This window comes from Mauremys mutica, chromosome 16, assembly GCF_020497125.1.
Source record: "Mauremys mutica isolate MM-2020 ecotype Southern chromosome 16, ASM2049712v1, whole genome shotgun sequence".
NCBI classification, from domain to species: domain Eukaryota; kingdom Metazoa; phylum Chordata; order Testudines; family Geoemydidae; genus Mauremys; species Mauremys mutica.
In genome coordinates, this window is record NC_059087.1 from 7,137,434 (window position 1) to 7,156,136 (window position 18,703).

Sequence of the window (18,703 nt, forward strand, 5' to 3'; positions counted from 1 at the left end):
CCACTTTGCAGCGTGCAAAACCATCACCTGTGTCCTCAGGCAATGGAATCTTACAATCGATGAATTGCCCTAGCAAGTGTTAGTGTTAGAAAAGTATGTGTAGAGAGTTGCACATATGTGCAAGTGAAAGCCAGTGTGATGGAGCACTGAAAACGTGGGCCCAAATGTGCTGCAGTAAGTACCATAAAGTGGGTTGAGGCAGAGATTAGTGGCCTATTTTTCAGAAGTGCTGAGCACCTGCAGCTCTTGATGAATAAGAGGCTACCTAGCACCCCTGAAAATCACGTCATACATGTCTGAACTTGGAATTTCCTTGCTTTTTTAAGGCTGCTAAATAGTGTTTTAAATGTAGTCTAAAAGTTGTTGACACAATCTGAGAGCAGCTATAACTAGAATGGATGGCTTAGCGACCAAGCATCAGGTCTGAAACAGTGGGCTATCACTGCATTTTAAATCCCAGAAAGGTCAGCCGAGACTTTCTTTGTGTTAGACTGACTCAGTTTTAGTCCTGAAGTTTCTGCTCTTATGTGCTCCCTAATGATTCAATAATGCTCCGTCTCATAGGAACAGGATTTGTTCTTGCCCAACGTATCCCACTGCTTCATTATTGAGCAGCATGCTCTGTGCCAGTCGTCCAAGTGGTGGCTGCATTTCTGTGACAGAGTGTTATATCTGACACACTCTAGGATGAGAGACACTAGAGAAGCAAATATTTATTATAATTTTTGTAGCTACCCTGGTAGACATTAATTTTGACTGTATTCAGTTTCACAGCTCTTTTATACTGAGGGTCCTGTACTTTTTTTTTTTTAAACAATAGTGAATTTAGAAACTAATACAGTAGTGCAGTGTCTGAGCAGGCATGTGTAACTACTCATGCGGCTTTGGACACTAGAATAATAGAAGGACAGACGGTATCATTGTGATCATCTAGTGTGACTTCCTGCATAACACAGTCCATAGGACTTCCTGCAGTTAATGACTGCTTCAGGTCCAATAGTTGTGGTTGAACTAGAGTATATCTTTTAGAAAAATATCAAGTCTTGGGTTTAACCTTTCTGGGGTGGAGAAGCCATCGTACTCCTTGTTAAATTGTTTCAGTGATTAATTACCCTCACTTAAAAAAAATGTCATAGCCCTATGTTATCAAACTTCTGTTTGTAGATACTTCTAGACTGTGATCACATTACCTCTTAACCTTCTTCTGATCACCTAAATGGATTGAGCTCCTTAAGTCTCTCACTATAAGGCATGTTTACCAATCCTTTAATCAGTCTCATGGCTTTTCTCTGAATCTTCTCCAATTTTTCAACCTCCTTCTTGAAATGTACACACATGAATTGCTCACAGTATTCCAGTAACAGTGTCAGCAATGCCAAATACAGAGGTAATATGACTTCTCTACTCCTACTTAATATTCCCATGTTTATAAATCCATGGATCATATTAGCTCCTTTTGACCACAGCATTGCACTGCAAGCTCATATTCAGATTATCCACAATGCTGCCAAGTTCTTTGAGTTACTGCGTCTCAGAATCTCCCATCTTGGAGGCATGGCCTGGATTTTTTGTTCCCAGATGTTTTATTATGGCCAAACGTAAAGACATATACTTGGCTATATTAAAAATATTGTTTGCTTGAGCCCAGTTTACCAAGCAATCCAGATCACTCTATCAATGACCTGTCCTCTGCATTATTTACCCACTACCCCATTCTTTGTCATCTGCATACTTTGTCCGTAACCATTTTATATTTTCTTCCAGGTCATTGATAAACAAATATTTAATAACATAAGGCGAGGAACCGATCCCTGCAGGATCCCACTAGGAACATTCCCACTTATTGGTGATTTCCTGTTAACAATTTACATTTTGAGACCTATCAGACAGTTTTGAATTCATGTTGATTTTATATCGTTCTAGTTTCTTAATCAAAATATTGTACCGAGTCAAGTCAAATGCCTTACAGAAGTCTATTACATCAGCACTGTTACCTTTATTGACCAAACTTGTAATTTCATCAAAACATTATATAATTTACACTAGAACCTAAAACAGTAAGAATGGGAATATTGACTAAGGAAGACGGTTTTCCTTTATGCTTTTTTTGTGCCATACAATTTTTAACCTCTGCCAGAGTGGGGCAGAAAAGATGTCTGTAATTTCTCATGCCATCTCTAGATAGGGCTGCCTTTCACCTCTATCCTACCCTGCAATATACTCACTGGGAATATACATATGATCTAGCACAGGGTTTCTCAACCCATGGGTCGGGACCCAAAATTGGGTCACCAGAATGTGGGGAGGGATAGCTCAGTGGTTTGAGCATTGGCCTGCTAAACCCAGGGTTGTGAGTTCAATCCTTGAGAGGCCCACTTAGGGATCTGGGGCAAAAATCAGTACTTGGTCCTGCTAGTGAAGGCAAGGGGCTGGACTTGATGACCTTTCAAGGTCTCTTCCAGTTCTAGGAGATGGGTATATCTCCAATTATTTAAAAAAAAAATTATTAGAATGTTTCAAAGGATGTCATGGCAACTTCTGTGGCTCCTGTCCCACAGGGCTGACTGGGATTGCCTCCCTCTTCCAGGCACTGCAGCCTCTGGGGTCCTAGCACCGCTCAGGTTTGGCCCAGCTGTCACGAGGACGAGAGTCTGGGTGGGCCAAATCCAGTTGAGTGAGTGACTGGAACCCCATGAGCCAGGTCATAATTCCACTCTCACAGATCTGGTCCAGTCAGGGAGCCGGGGCCAAACCTGAGTGGTGCTGCAACCACGGAGGTTGAAACACCTGGAGTGGCGAGCCAAGCCCAGCTACCCCACAGCACAAGAGCTGCAGGAGCTCCCATTGTGGGGTGAGTGCTGGGCAGGCAGGACTCAATCCCCTCCAGAGATAGGATCTGACTGAAACCACCGCAGGGCCTCCACCCCTCCAGTCTATTTGCTGGGTTGCAACAGGCCATAAACATTTGCAAATGGGTCCTGAGCCCAAAAAGGTTGAGAACCACTGATCTAGCATGAGACTTGGAACCTTTATCTATTGTATTGTTTTCATGGTCTTGATACAAGAAGATCTGTGTCCATAGCTAATCACATATGATGGAAAGAACACATCTGTCATCAGAACAAATCCATATGACATTTGATGCACATGATTTTTGTAACCTCAATATATTGGTTATTCATTATACTTTTTGTAATACTAAGCATGAGCAGCACATCAAGACAGTTTTTGAATGCTTTAAAAATATAATAATTTTTGAGCTATAAAAGAATAACAAAGCAAATTCAATTCCTGTCATACACCAGCTTTTGCATCTCATTTCATTCACAATTTAAATAGAGCTACTGCTGAAGTGAAATGTGTTTACAGCAGGTAATTCTAAAAGTACTTTGAAACTTTAAAAAGTTGTTATAAATCAACCAAGCTTGAAACTGATCAATACTTTGAAATGATGTAATGACTTCTAAATTTTAGCTTAATGCTTCTTGGCCTAAAACTGTCAAATTTTAGACAGAAATTACTTCAGTAGTTATGAATTTTGGCATTCATTGAGGTTGTGTTATTGATAGGAAATGAAAGCATACAGTGTGAGTGGTAAACTACAAACATATGTGGATCAAAATACTTGTGTATTGAGACTTCAATCACTCAAACTGTCTAGAGACACTATCGTACTTGAGCTGTTTTAATAAGTGTGAATGCAGAGCATGTGATAATAACTGGCTGATGGAAAATGCTGTTAGTTATTTTTTAAAAAAAGTTGTGAGCTATTGTCTTTTTTTTCCCCTCTTGTGATGACTTTCAAATTTGTTCAGCTTAAAAGTGAAACAATTTTTTTCTAACTACTGCATTGCAAGCTCCACTTGTGATATGAAATCAAGCTGAGTTCTTTCTCCCCTTTATGTTATCGCTATTACTGATGGTATCCCAGTTTTGATTTTTTTTGGACAGGGCTGTTTGAGTGCTCCAGCTGGTTTATTAAGCCAGGATTTTTCAGTAGAACTGGCTTGGATATGTGGTCTGCCTAATATTGGCTGGTCCACTGTAGCCCTATTCTGCTGCATAGCACAGCAGCTTACAGTTGCTAAGCAGCTGCAGATTCTTCTTTACCTTAGCTACCAATAAGCTGTTCAGTGGAAGAAACATCAGTTCCCTTTGATCCATTAAGAAGCATAAGCAGCATGAAAACATGAGCAGTGTATTTTTGACCCAAGCCTATTTCCAAATATTTGTTTTTATTTTTAACCCTTTCAGACTACTTTCAGATTGCAAGACAGCTCTAATCCCCGAACTCAAGTAAGCTCTCTCCATGCCTCCAGAGAGCTGCGGCCTGCTCATTTTCTCCACTCCCTCTGAGAGGAGTCGGTGATGATGAGCAGAGTTCACTTTACTTCCCAACACCTTCCCTGCTGGTGAAGTCCTTCCTTTTCTCTCAGTGTGACTCCTCTCTCAACTGATCAATAATATGCTGAGGAAAGACTAGCGGCTATTGGGGTGGGATCAGGTTCCTGGGACAGGAAAAGTATTACATAAGAACAGCCATACTGGGTCAGACCAAATGTCCATCTAGCCCAGTATCCTGTCTTTTGACAGTGGCCAATGCCAGGTGCCCCAGAGGGAATGAACAGAACAGGGAATCATCAAGTGATCCATCCCCTGCTTCCCAGCTTCTGGCAAACAGAGGTTAGGGACACCATCCCTGCCCATCCTGGCTAAGAGCCATTGATGGACCTGTCCTCTGTGAACTTACCTAGTTCTTTTTTGAACTCTGTTATAGTCTTGGCCTTCATAACATTCTCTGGCAAGGAGTTCCACAGGTTGACTGTTGGGGGGGGGGGGAAACCCACTTGCTTTTGTTTGTCTTTAAAACTGCTGCCTATTAATTTCATTTGGTGACCCCTAGGTACTGTGTTATGAGACGGAGTAAATAACCCTTCCTTATTTACCTTCTCCACACCAGTCATGATTTTATAGCCCTCTATCACATCCCCCCTTAGTTGTCTCTTTTCCACGATGAAAAGTCCCAGTCTTATTAATCTCTCCTCAGACAGCAGCCGTTCCATACCCCTAATAATTTTTGTTCCCTTTTTCTGAACCTTTTCTAATTCCAGTATATATATTTTGAGATGGGGCAAACACATCTGCATGCAGTATTGCCTGTGCTCCTCCCATTCCAGGTCTCTTTCTCCTGAGAGGACTCTGTAAACCAGCCTCCTGAGAGAGATGCTCTCAAGGACCAGGTATTGGACTACAGGAGGGGGCTGGTGCCACAAAGGACTGGGGGAATCAGTCTGTAGTGCCCCAAAATTATTCCTATCCGACAGCTGTTCAGTTATCCATATTAAATAAGCTGGTGATTTGAGCCCATCTCTTAGTGTGTAGTTGTTCACATCATAGAAAAAAACCATGGCTGGCATTTGTTGGCAGAGAAGTAAGGACTGAATGGAGAGTAGGGATGTAAAAGGTTAACTGGTAAGCATTAGGCTTACCATTAAACGACCTTAACCATTAACCTTGGCGGCCCCACACCAGCTGGAGCAACCTGAGCCCCGGCTGCCTTGTGCCTGCCAGCTAGAGGGACCCCAGCCGTGCCAGGCTGGCCGGAGCAACCTCGGTTAACCAGTTAAAGGATATAATTTTAATTGGTTAACCTTTTTAACTGATATTTACATCCCTAATGGAGAGGTAGCTTGTACTCTCCTCTGTTCAACGCCTCCAGGGCAGGGTTGAGGGACATATTCTGGGGGAGCGTGAAAGGAGGAGAAGCTTCCACAGCTGCTGCCTATGGTGTGCCTTCTCAGTGGACAGTGCTCTTCAGGTTCTAGGGCTGTGAGCACCACACCTTTCACCAGCGCTAATTCACTCAACACTGATATTTGGAAAATCATGTCAGCCACATAAATACTCTGGCCCACATGATTGATACCCCTGATTTAAGGGATACCAGAGAAAATAACCTGAAGAGGAACAGTATGCATTCTCTATGAATAGCTGCTTTCTAGGTAGAAGACAATCTGTGGTTTATGAACCAGATCTGTCGCATTTACATAAGAGTTGCTGAACGTTCCCTGCCCGTTTTTGCTGAGTTGTGCTTCTAGTTTGGCTGTCAGTTCCATTTTCCTGCCACAGACAGTTGTCCAGTTTTCCTGTTTTTAGCCCTTTGAACATTATGGTAGCATTTGGATGGTTTATATGCATAGTTTGCCTAAGTGTTTTGCACTGCGTTAGTGCATGAGCCACTTTGAGCCAGATTAAACAGGAACTCTGTTTCCAAGACATGGAAAAGAGTATTTTCTCATTACTTAATATTCTAGAAAATTGTATTAGCAGCTCTTTCTGCTGAAAAGAATTGGACAGTGTATTATTTTCTACTTGGCCAAGTAACAATTTAATAATGTTCTGGTTTGGGCTAAACCTTATTTAAACTGATGCATGTAACAGCCACCTTTCATTCTAGATAAATGTAAAAAAGCAATTGAGCTCCTTTATGGAACCAAAACAACAACCAACGAGGAGTCTTTTTGGCACCTTAGAGACTAACAACTGTATTTGGGCATAAGCTTTTGTGGGCTAGAACCCACTTCATCAGATGCACAAAGTGACAAATACAGGAGCAGGTATAAATACATGAAAGGATGGGGGGTTACTTTACCAAGTGTGAGGTCAGTCTAACAAGATAAATAAATTAACAGCAGGATACCAAGGGAGGAAAAATCTCCTTTGAAGTGGTAAGAGAGTGGCCAGTTACAGTCAGTTGACAAGAAGGTGTGAGTAAAAGTAGGGAGAAATTAGTATCGGGGAAATTAAATTTAGGTTTTGTAATGACCCAACCACACCCAGTCATTATTCAGGTCTAATCTGATGGTATCCAGTTTGCAAATTAATTCTAGTTCTGCAGCTTCACGTTGGAGCCTATTTTTGAAGTTTTTTGTTGTTGAAGAATTGCCACTTTTAGGTCTGTTATTGAGTGACCAGAGAGATTGAAGTGTTCTCTTACTGGTTTTTGAATGTTATGATTCCTGATGTCAGATTTGTGTCCATTTATTCTTTTGCGTAGAGACTGTTGGGTTTGGCCAATGTACATGGTAGAAGGGCATTGCTGGCACTTGATGGCATATATCACATTGGTAGATGTGCAGATGAACGAGCCCCGGATGGTGTGGCTGATGCTGTCCCTTGAATAGATATGTGGACAGAGTTGGCACCAGGGTTTATAGCAGGGTTTGGTTCCTGGGTTGGTGTTCTTGTTGTGTGGTGTGTAGTTGCTGGTGAGTATTTGCTTCAGGTTGGGAGGCTGTCTGTAGGCGAGGACTGGCCTATCTCTCAAGGTCTGTGAGAGTGAGGGATTGTCCTTCAGGATAGGTTGTAGATCCTTGATGATGCGCTGGAGAGGTTTTAGTTGGGGGCTGTAGGTGACGGCTAATGGCATTCTGTTACTTCCTTTGTTGGGCCTGTCTTGTGACTTCTCGGTACCCTTCTGGCTCAGTCAGTCTGTTTTTTCACTTCACCAGGTGGGTATTGCCATTTTAAGAATGCTTGATAGAGATTCTGTAGGTGTTTATCTCTGTCTGAGGGATCAGAGCAAATGCAGTTGTATCTTAGAGCTTGGCTGTAGACAATGGATCATGTGATGTGGTCTGGATGAAAGCTGAAGGCATGTAGGTAAGTATAGCGGTCACTAGGTTTCCGGTATAGGGTGGTATACTGTTTAGGAAGTGGACCTCTTGTGTGGACTGGTCCAGGCTGAGGTTGATGGTAGGGTGGAAATTGTTGAAATCTTGGTGGAATTCCTCAAGGGTCTCCTTCCCATGGGTCCAGGTGATGAAGATGTCATCAATGTAGCGCAAGTAGAGTAGGGGCATAAGGGGCCGAGAGCTGAGGAAGCGTTGTTCTAAGTCAGCCATAAAAATGTTGGCATACTGTGGGGCCATGCGGGTACCCATAGCAGTGCCGCTGACTTGAAGGTATATATTGTCCCCAAATCTGAAATAGTTGTGGGTGAGGACAAAGTCATAAAGTTCAGCCTCCAGGTTTGCCGTGATGGTATCAGGGATGCTAATCCTGATGGCTTGTAGGCCATCTTTGTGTGGAATGTTGGTGTAGAGAGCTCCTACATCCATAGTGGCTAGGATGGTGTTTTCTGGAAGATCACCAAAGGATTGTAGTTTCCTCAGGAAGTCAGTGGTGTCTCGAAGATAGCTGGGAGTGCTGTAGTGTAGGTCCCGAGGAGAGAGTCTACATGGAGTACTACCCAAACCATAGGCACAAGGTAGGGCTTGAGTAAAAGCTGAACAATGTGGCCCAAGAGGTTTTACTGTGCTGAGGGAAACAAGACTTTGACCATTCTTTGTAAATAAACAGGATTGCATACCAAAAACAAACAAACCAAAACCCTGTCTCCGTCATCAGTTTCTTCTCCTAACTGAAACAGCCTGCAGGACTCTGGAAATTAGCTAACCACTTGGGAGAAAAAGAGGTAACAATAACTTGTACTGATAGTGCTTTGCACTGACATAGTGCCTTTCGTGGGTGGAGCTTGAACTGTTTTACAAACATTACAATTCATAGTATCCCATTAACCTATTTTTGTATGCATTTAACAGGTAGCACAAAAGTTAAATGACTTAACCAAATTCCTGTAGGCCTAGTTTATACAAATCTGCGCTTTTACTGGTATAGCTAATTTCATTTGTAGGGGGTGGCTTTACTATACCAGTACAAAGCACAGTTTCCCCATTATAGCTGCATCCACATTAGGAATGCTTTGCTGGAATAGTATTCTGATATTCCAAAATCAGTAAGTGCTTAGTGTAGAGACAGCCTAGGTGGTTTTTGCTAGTTTAGCTATGCTGGTTGGTATAACTATCTTGGCAAAATGTTTGTAGTGTAGACAAGCCCATAGAGTGGCGGTGATGCTGACAAAAAGAAAATTTGACAATGCTCCTGTGCAGAGACCACAGCCTACCATACTGACCAATACTGTCTCACTGTTTACTTATATTCCCCCTTCTGTCTATATATGCATCTGTTGTCTCTTATGTTATATTTAGATTGTAAACTGTTTGGGACAGGGACTCTCTCTGTTCTGTGTTTTTACAGCACCTTGCACAGTGGGGTCCTGGTCCATGACAAGGGCTCCTGGGCGCTGTGGTCATACAAATAATAACAGTAGAGCAGGGAAATGAATTCAGTATCCAAACTTCTGCTCCCTCACTCTGAACACTAGCTCACACTTCCTGAATGGCATGTGGGAAAGATGTTAAATATAATACGCTATTATCTTTCCTAAACAGGCTTCCTCCCTAAAATTAATGTGAAAATATAGCCTACCTTGATGAGAGAACATTCTGTGTGGTAATACAGAAACTAGTTTGCTTTGCCACTCATTGGCAGAAAGCATATCAACTTGTCATTTCCCTGGAAGTATAGGATTTGAGGGAAACATTAAGAAACTGTTAAGTTCTTAAGTGTTGGTTAATTACTGAGTCATCATATATTCCATGATTAGATTTTTTTTTAAGACAATGCAAAAATCTGTAAAGTGAAAATTGTAGTCCTGAGGCAGGAGCTTCAGGATTAAATTAGCAATTCAAATTAAAACAAGTTGAGCTATTTACAGGATCAGATTTTTTTTCTTTAATTGGAAGATTTTTTGAGTCAAACTATACGTTTTTTAGAATATTGTTACACAGAAGAAGAAAAGTCTGCCTCAGGACTGGTTGAAAAGAGTCTTACTAAGTTTCTGTTTACCTTTTTAGCACTAGATTTCATTACTGTTGAACTATCAGATTTCAATGGGGCTCTGCACTTAAAACAGGGTTATGTCTGAGTGCATCACATCACAGGGTATTGACGTGTATGGGAATTACATGTTCCTGTGTGTGATATATATCACACACCATGCTCTAAAACATGTTTTAATCGCATTATTAAAAAGTTGTGCCTGAATATAAAAAAAAAAAAGACTATTTGGCATCTAATTTCTGGGATAGAATGCTTCCAGTTTCCTCTGCCTTGGCTTGATACCTGCAACAATTATAAGATGAATTTCAAGTGATGCAGGGTGGGATTTACAGATTACTCATGTTAATTTCAACCTAAATTCTCCTCCTGGGCCTTCAGAGTAAAGTGGATACAAATAAATGTTTTTAATCAGATTTTTTTATTTAAATTTGTTTTTATTTGTGTATTTTTATTTTTAAATATAAACCTGCTTAAATTCAATTTGAAATTGACAACCTATGTTAAGAGCTAAATTTATGTAATCTATTAAAATAAAATTTAAAAAAATATGCTGCATCAATGACCCCTCTTTTGAATTTTAATGAATTAAAGGATGTTACTTTTTAAATTTATATATAGAATTAGGGCTAAACATCTTTAACTTTTGAGATCAACTCAAGCTTTATAAATATGTCACAATATCATGCATCTAATTAAGTCTGTCTGTCTCTCTCTAGATATAGATATATATTACTTTCAGTCTTTACAATGGAGAGAATGCTGCTATTTACATTTTTCCAAATGTAAGTTATTTCAGTTTCTGTTGCACAGAAAAGATTTTGCCTTAATTACTTTTGTTTTCAGTTTAACTAGCAGGTGGAGAGAGAGTTAAGCACCTAAACTTCTGCAAATCTCAGTAGGCACCTGTCTGGATCTTTAGGTACATATCCATGGTGACAGGAAACGATCCATCAGTTCACTATTTACTGTTCATTCTTCCATTGTTTTGCATTTAAAACTGATTTATTAAACCTGTTTTGATAAACTTACTTTTTCTTGATATAATCCAGCACATTTAAGGTAGTTTTATTTAATAAATACCGGTAGATGTGTCTGACAAAGTGGGTATTCACCCATGAAAGCTTATGCTCCAATACGTCTGATAGTCTGTAAGGTGCCACAGGACTCTTTGTTGTTGTTTAATAAAAACATTTTTAAAATGCCATTTTTGTATATTTTAATCAAATTTCTATTTCTGTTCAAATGCAGCTTGATACAAATAGCAAGTAAAAAAATATCTAATAAGAAATTAATCATTCATCATTCTCTAATATAAAGTAAAAATTATGTTAAGCTACATAATTACTTAAGTATATATGTAAAGATATAGTGCTGTCCTTGTTAGTGCAAAAAACAAACAAACAAAAAACCACCACCAAATTTGGTGCATAGGCAATCAAATGTGTTTTAATTATAATACCAACCAATGAAAGAGGTTTATTCTTTAGAAAAATAAAAAGTACAAATGCAACACAAGATTAAATTCCGTTATTTAAATCAGTTTCCTGTTTGCTGATCTGATTTTTAAATCACTTTTATTAACATCAATCCATGCCATTTGAGTGTATTTACCCACTGAATTAAGGCAGGCTCTGCCAGCTCAGTGTATGAAAGCACAAGGTCTTTCATACAACAGCAAAATGCAATCTGACAAATCAAACCTGCAAATTTTGAATTAAAAAAAAAAAAGTAAACTGCAATTATGTGTGTAGCTTTTTATTTTTTGAAACTTAATACTAATAACTAGTAGGTTTTTTGCTGATGTATTTTAATTTTTTTAGTGACTTCTGTACTGCTGAAAAGTATGGGATTGACAGCTCTTGACCACTGTGTTCTCTTATTGATCCACTGTAAAGCAATATCCTTGGCACTGGCATTACAAACTTCCCCACGGGGTCCTAATCATTTGCCTCAACCTTAACATGATGTGCTTTCACTACATCTAGGGGGCAGAGGAGTTCAGTCTTTATGCCCCTTCAATCCCTGTCCTCTGCTGAAACTGTCAATTAGTGCCAATTGTGATGAGGACACACAATCACTGAATACTGCTCTAAGACTACTAAACTTCTCTCATTGGGTACCCAAGATTATATAATGACTCTCAGTAGCTACCAGTCTGGGCTAGATTTGAACTGCCAACCCATAAGTGAAAGGCTCTGTATCCCAATGCAAAGAACCAAATATCTGTTTAAAGCAAAAATCTATTCCTTATTGTCTTTTTATATTAATTACAACAGAATTTTTAAGTACAATCCCAGCATCCCCTCCCCACTTAGAATGGTAATACACAAAATTTCTCTCTTCTTCCAGTGTTTTCATTTCACATTATCTACCTAAAAAAAATGCTGATTTTTCTTTTCAAGAAAAACACAATAATTCAGGTGGATTGCTGTGTAGTAATATCTGCTTAACTGATCGACTTTAACTGCAGTTTGTAAAGCAGATAAAACATTTTAAAATGATAAGGTTCCAGCATGGTTTTTGTGGAAGTGTGGACACTGTTTTCTCTTTTCCCCCTGATAACTGTCACCAAATCACAATAGACAGTTCCCCTCCACTAAATACACTACAGCATGGTTTTAGGACACCAGCAGGCCAAAAATCCTTCTCCACCTTGGTTAAAGAACTCCTCTTCTAATATTAATTTTTAAACATGGCTATACCTATCATCATTTTGCCTCCAGTGTAAACAGGACCCCAATTTAATGTACATTCTGTTTCATTTGTATCTTGTGGCAAACATAAACCAAGTATCAATTGATGAAGTGGTGAGCAGTATACATTTAGATTTGGTAACCGATATTGGTGGTAACAAAAATGCAATATAGACAAAACATTTACATACCACTGATCAGCAGATTCTTGCTTTTTGGAGTCAGTGCACGTGTTTATATGCTTAGTGCGTCACAGTATGTAGTGGATAAGAGTTGAGCTGTAATGTACTGGTGCTAGACTTGTTATATCTGCAATAAATAAATGGGATAAACACAGGTTTTAAAAATCATATTTGCAGTTTGTTAATAAAGGGCTAGGCCCTGCTTCCACTGAAGTCATTGGCAAAACTTCCACTCAGGATCAGACTCATAATACAGGTGTGTGCATTTATCACAACTAGAAAAAATACTTAGCATTTATATACTACTTTATATGTGCAAAACATTGTGCAAACATTAATTTAAAATAATGTAACCAAAATATTTAAGAGTTACATTTTTCAAATGTTAGGTTGACTATATGTTACTTTAAACTTGATATAGATAGATATAGTATTTTAGAGTAAACTAAATTGCTCACTTGTATTATGTTGAGTCCTGAATCTAAAATGCTTCCCCTACAACAAAATATAAAGGGGAAGTTTAGACATGGTTTTTGTAAACAAACAAACAAATCCTACCTTGAATGAGTTATTGAATTAAAACTCTATGAATTACAGTAATTCATTCAAGGGACATGAAGAAGCATATTTATGGGTTAAAACATATCTGTTGATTTTGAGATGGGTATAAAGGCCTGATCCAGCAAAGTGCTGAGCCATTCCTGGGCAGTGCTGAGTTCCTTCAACTGAAGTCCATACAAGTTGAGCCCCTTACCATCTTGCAGGATCAGATTTTAAGAGTATGTTTAGGTCTGGAATGTTCATAAGGTTTTGTATTCTCTTTTGATAGATGTGTATATACTCTAAATGTTCATGTTATATTTTCTCAAAAATAAAATGTTATCATATAGGAGTGAACTCAGATGCCCATTGTCTTTAAATTTTGATTTTACAGCTCCTACCTGGGTACTTATATGGCCCCCCCACCACTGTAATATCACCTCCTTTTCTCTATTCAGTTCTCTGTATGTGAACCAACGTCTTCCTTGCAACATCACTGACTCCAAGGGCATGAGACCATTCACTGGTAGTGAAAGTGTTTTTTGCATGCAGTCTCGAAGGCCATCTAGTGACACAACTATGCAGGAAGAAATGTCAGACCCCATGTGAACTGTAATTTAAAAAAAAAGTAAAATTGGGGAATGATAAACTCAACAGTTCTGTTGGTGGATTGTTACCCCTTACACCGGTAATATTTCAGAAAGTTTTAGGGGTGAGCCAAATTTCCCAAGGAATTTAGATTTGCATAGTAAATGGGAGAAGAGTTGAGACACTCTTCACTCAAGAGAGAGCAAGTGGTTCATCTATGCTAGGTATAGGACTTAGTCCCTACAGAGAAGGGGCCCAATTTTGATCTCAATTACTACATTGTAAATGCAGAGTAACTCCAGTGAAATGCAAGATCAGGGCCATATTTATCATCTTATCCCTTTGGTTCTTACCTTTAAACAGATGCTACTTATGTGTGTACAATTAAGTCTGTGCATAAACGTTAACAGGGTTTGGTCTATGTAACTGAAATAAACACAATATTAGAGCTAAATTTGATGACAGTAAGGTTAGTATTGTACCAATAACTTTGAACACAGTTGACGTTTCCTAATTTAAGACTAGGGTACCTAAGTACCATGGTGATAGATGCATTAGAAATTAATAAAGTGAGCCACATGAATCTCTGGTGAAATACTGAAGTAATCTGGAGTTTCATCAAGGACGAACTTGACAAATCAGTATGTTACCTTTATTGTCCTCTCAGCTATTCTTTTCACCTGTGATATTGCATCCCGAAGAGGTGTGTCAGATATAAATATTTTTGGCTGCTTTTATTTCTGGAGAGAGTAAAAACCATGTTGCTCCTCCAACAAGTGTTTCCTGCAGCTGCCAGAGACTTTAAACAAATAAAATACATGTTTAAAGGCCAAGGAAATGCTCGTGAGAAAAGGTGAGGATGCCAGAACAGTTAGGGGGCGGGCAGGGCTTAGGAACAGTAAAGGGATGGATATGACAGGGGGCTTCTGGGTGTAAGAAGTACCTATGTACAAGGCTGTCATGCACAGGCAGTTCCTATATAAATGGAGTTGATCTCAGTGCAGTGTGAGGGGTCTGCATGAAGGTTTCCAAATAGAAGCCCATGCGGTGGGGGGGGGGTGTTTTAATGCACCCTCCTGTGTGTGTAAAGGGGTCTCAGTGCCCAGGAAGCCCCTGTGTGTGTAGGGGACGGGGGGGTGTCAGTCCCCTAGGGCCCCTGGGTGTCGGGGGGGTCTCAGTTCCATAGGGCCCCTGGGTGTAGGAGGCTCTCTGGAGGGGCGGGGGTGTCTCAGTGCCCACGGGGCCCCTGGGTGGGGGGTGTCTCAGTGTCTGCATTGAAGGCTCCCGTAGCGATGTCTGCCCACGGGCCGTGAGGCGGAGCCGGGTCTGCGGGCAATGGCGCCGCCTCGGGGCGGGGGCGGGGTCCGGCTCTGCGGTGTGTGAGGCACCTCCAGGGCGCGGAGCCGGGGCAGGCGCAGGCGGCTCGAGCCGAGCCTGTTCCCCTCAGCCAATCCCCGGCGGAGCCGGGAGCCGGGCAGCTCGGCCCCTTCCCCGCCCTCCTCAGCCCGGAGCTCGCGGAGAGCAGCGACCCCTGGCCGCACAGGGAGCCGCGCTGACAGAGATGCCGCCTGCTGCCGCGGGGCTGCTGCTGCTGCTGCTGCTCTAGAGCCGGGACCCCCCCCCCGCACTCCGGGGCCCGCTGCTCCCCGCGCCCCGCACATGGCGGTGCCGAACGGCTCCGTGCCCGGCGGGGAGCCCGGGCAGAGCCAGAGCCCGCCCGCCCCCTCCGGGAAGAAGGAGCTGAAGATCGTGATCGTGGGGGATGGAGGCTGCGGGAAAACGTCTCTGCTCATGGTGTACGCGAAGGGAGCCTTCCCGGAGGTGAGTGCCGGGGCCGGACCCCCATCCTGCCCCTGCCCGGCAGCCCTCCCGCCCCAGCATCTCCAGGAGCCGCCCCTGCCCCCCACCACCTCCACCAGGATAACCCCGAAGAGGACGAGCCTAGCCCTCCTCGGGGTTGCCCCTAGGGCGACCAGACAGCAAATGTGAAAAATCGGGACGGGGGTGGGGGGTAATAGGAGCCTATATAAGAAAAAGACCCAAGAATCGGGACTGTCCCTATAAAATCGGAACAGCTGGTCACCCTAGCTGCCCCTGAGCGGCCGGGCCGGGCTTTTGACCCCCAGGGGCTCATTTGCGGAGTGACCAGATGTCCCGATTTTTCACATTTGCTGTCTGGCCACCCTAGCTGAGCTCTTTCCTGGAGGCCAGAGAGATGAGGGGAAATTCATGTCCTAGAAGAAGTTCCTCGCTGGCCAGAGCTGCAAGAGCGACAGCAGGTGCCGGCCCGCGCTGGGCTCCGCACTAGCCAAGGCAGAGGTGCGCGCTGCTGTCGCTAGCAACAGGCTGGGAAGGTTTGTCATGGGGGTGAAGGGGGTTTCCAGGAAGGGGGGTGGGGGCTTTCTGGAGGCTGTTCAACTCATCGCTAAACCAAGTCGTGGCAGGATGTGCAGGCGACTGGTTTGTACCTGAGAGAAGCAACTGCCAGGCGGTGGCCAAGCTGTTCTGAGTAAATTTGAGAGTTAGTTTTAGACACTTCTCTTGCCTTTTGTGCCTTCAATTTTTTAAGTTCAAGAATGACTTTTCCTCTAGGCATTTGTAAACAGCCTTAATTCTAGAGAAGTCTCTGTATTGAAACCTGTAATGTGAAGATTTGGTTGGGGCTTTCCAGTAACACAAAAGGTTTAGGAGGGAGAATACCGGGTATCTGGCTCAGAAAACATCTGTACCTAGAATATCGGTGGTGAGGTTCAAATAAAGCTTGAAACCTGTAACAGCTGAATCGTTCCTTTCTCTTTGTATAAGTGCATTTCAGATAATTAAAACTTGTTGTTAGAGTACATACACCAAATATATGGGAACATAGCCTACAGGAGATGTCAGTGCTGTTTCTAGCCCTTCTGCTCTTTGCCACGTGAAAGTGGACAAGTCATTTTAACCTGTCTGCGTCACCTTCCCCATCAGTAAAATGGGGATAATATCTGTCTACCAGAGTTCCTGTAAGGCTTCATTCATTCATGCTTATAAAGTGCTTTGAGATCCCTGGAGGGAAGGGATTACTGAACTGCAAAATAGTATTATCATCATTTAACTAGAATTGTATTTCCTTTTTTTGACAGAAATATGCACCTTCTGTATTTGAAAAGTATACCACCAGTATTACCATTGGCAACAAAGAAGTAATTCTGAATTTGTATGACACTGCAGGTAAATCACTTTAACCAAGATGCTTATTTGAAAAATAAATAAGTAAACCAGCACAGCCAATTTTTCTGCAGCACCTGGTAAGGGATTACACAGGGGGACTGGCCTTAGGCAAGTAGGAAGCTGGTTGAAAGTTTTTTGTGGTATTAATAGCAATACAGCAGATCAATTTTTGCACTACAGAAATGATTTAGTTGATTGTGCGTTTGTATTTAATATATCAACTATTCTTTAATATTTCAGACATTTGAGGGGATGTTATTTATGTGACCCCTTTTACCAGCAAAATACTAGACATTCACCAAACTAGATTGTTCTTGTTCTCTTTTGGATGTACAGCTGGCTGATATTGGAAAGATTGTAAAACCAAGCAAATTTTCTTTTTGCTTTCTGTTAAGGTATTTTTATTGGTTGTGGTAAAGTTAAAACTACAAGAGGTCAAAACACACAGAACCCTTAAAGTCATGCCTATGTGACTGCCAGTGAGAAGAACGTCACTAGTCCTAATGAATTTAGAGTTTTAGTCATGGGTTTGTTCTTAATAGTGAAGAAGACTATTAAGAAAGTCACCAAATAGCATGCATATCTTGAAGGTATTAAAAATCAAGTGCCCAGAAGCAAAATGTAATGTAATCAACCAGGAAAATACTTTAATCTCCCACCATGTGTGATCAAAACAGTAAAAGGGATTTAAAAAAAAGCCTGTTAGTGTTCAAAATAGAAAGCCCACAATGCTAAATGTATGTTAGAACATTGACAGTTTTTATGGTTTCTTCCCAGAGATGAATGGAATGGTTTGTGTTCAACTTTGTTCATTATAGTTTCTATAGCAATGACTCTCAATTATCCAACTGTGTTCCAAAAGAGAACCCTAACATTAAGATACACTGTGTCAAATTCTGCTCTGTTACACCAGTTTGAACCAGGAGCAATTCTATTTGAAGAGGACAGGTCACTGATTCAAAGCGATCTGGATTGCTCGGTAAACTGGGCGCAAGCAAACAATATGTATTTTAATATGGCTAAATGTAAACGTTTACCTCTAGGAATAAAGAATGGAGGCCACACTTACACGATAGGATACTCTAGCCTGGGAAGCAGTGATTCTGAAAAAGATTTGGGTGTCGTGAGAAATAATCTTCTGACCATAAGCTTCCAGTGTGTCCAAAACATGACCCTGTGGCCAAAAGAGCTAATACAGTCCTGGTGTGCATAAACAGGAAAATCTCAAGTAGGACTAGAGAGGATATTTTACCTCTGTATTTGGTGCTGGTGCATCCGCTGCTGGAATACTGTGTCCTTTTCTGGTGTCCACAATTCAAGAAGGATGTTGATAAATTGGAGAGGGTTCAGAGAAGAGCCACAAAAATTATTAAAAGATTAGAAAACATGCCTTATAGTGATAGTCTCAAGGAGCTCGATCTATTTAGTTTAACAAAGAGAAGGTTAAGGGGTGACCTGGTTACTGTCTATAAGTATCTACATGGGCAACAAATAGTTCATAATCGGCTCTTTAATCTAGCAAAGAACTGTATAACATGATACTGGCTGGAAGCTGAACCTAGACAAACTCAGAGTGCAAATAAGGCATACATTTTTAAAGGTGAGAGTAATTAACCACTGGAACAATTTACCAAAGGTTGTAGTAGGTTTACCACCACTGACAATTTAGGATTGGATGTTTTTCTAAAATGTATGCTCTAGGAATTATTTTGGGGAAGTTCTATGGCCTGTATTATACTTGAAGTCAGC

The 18,703-nt window shown here is 41.3% G+C and overlaps 2 protein-coding genes across 17 annotated transcripts in view; one reads left to right on the forward strand and one right to left on the reverse strand.

Annotated features, from left to right (window-relative positions):
• Positions 1-18,703, reverse strand: part of SETD1B (SET domain containing 1B, histone lysine methyltransferase) — a 107,926-nt gene that overhangs the window by 77,188 nt on the left and 12,035 nt on the right. For 2 of the 14 annotated variants that reach the window (XM_044989805.1, XM_044989798.1), the window contains exons 2-6: positions 18,207-18,255; positions 17,992-18,057; positions 14,398-14,546; positions 13,078-13,114; positions 12,629-12,746 (exon numbers count right to left, since the gene is read on the reverse strand). The gene's annotated coding sequence lies outside the window, so the exon portion shown is untranslated. Of the gene's footprint in view, positions 1-12,628; positions 12,747-13,077; positions 13,115-14,397; positions 14,985-17,991; positions 18,058-18,206; positions 18,256-18,703 lie in introns of those variants that run through there. The other 12 variants (XM_044989804.1, XM_044989812.1, XM_044989807.1 and 9 more) reach the window with 8 other exon arrangements.
• The window catches only part of RHOF (ras homolog family member F, filopodia associated), a 38,811-nt gene that overhangs the window by 3,156 nt on the left and 16,952 nt on the right, over positions 1-18,703 (forward strand). The window contains exons 1-2 of one of the 3 annotated variants that reach the window (XM_044989814.1): positions 14,960-15,568; positions 16,867-16,954. In XM_044989814.1, the coding sequence (XP_044845749.1) occupies positions 15,407-15,568; positions 16,867-16,954 (250 nt within the window). In that variant the 5' untranslated portion in view covers positions 14,960-15,406. Of the gene's footprint in view, positions 1-14,959; positions 15,569-16,866; positions 16,955-18,703 lie in introns of those variants that run through there. The other 2 variants (XM_044989815.1, XM_044989816.1) reach the window with 2 other exon arrangements.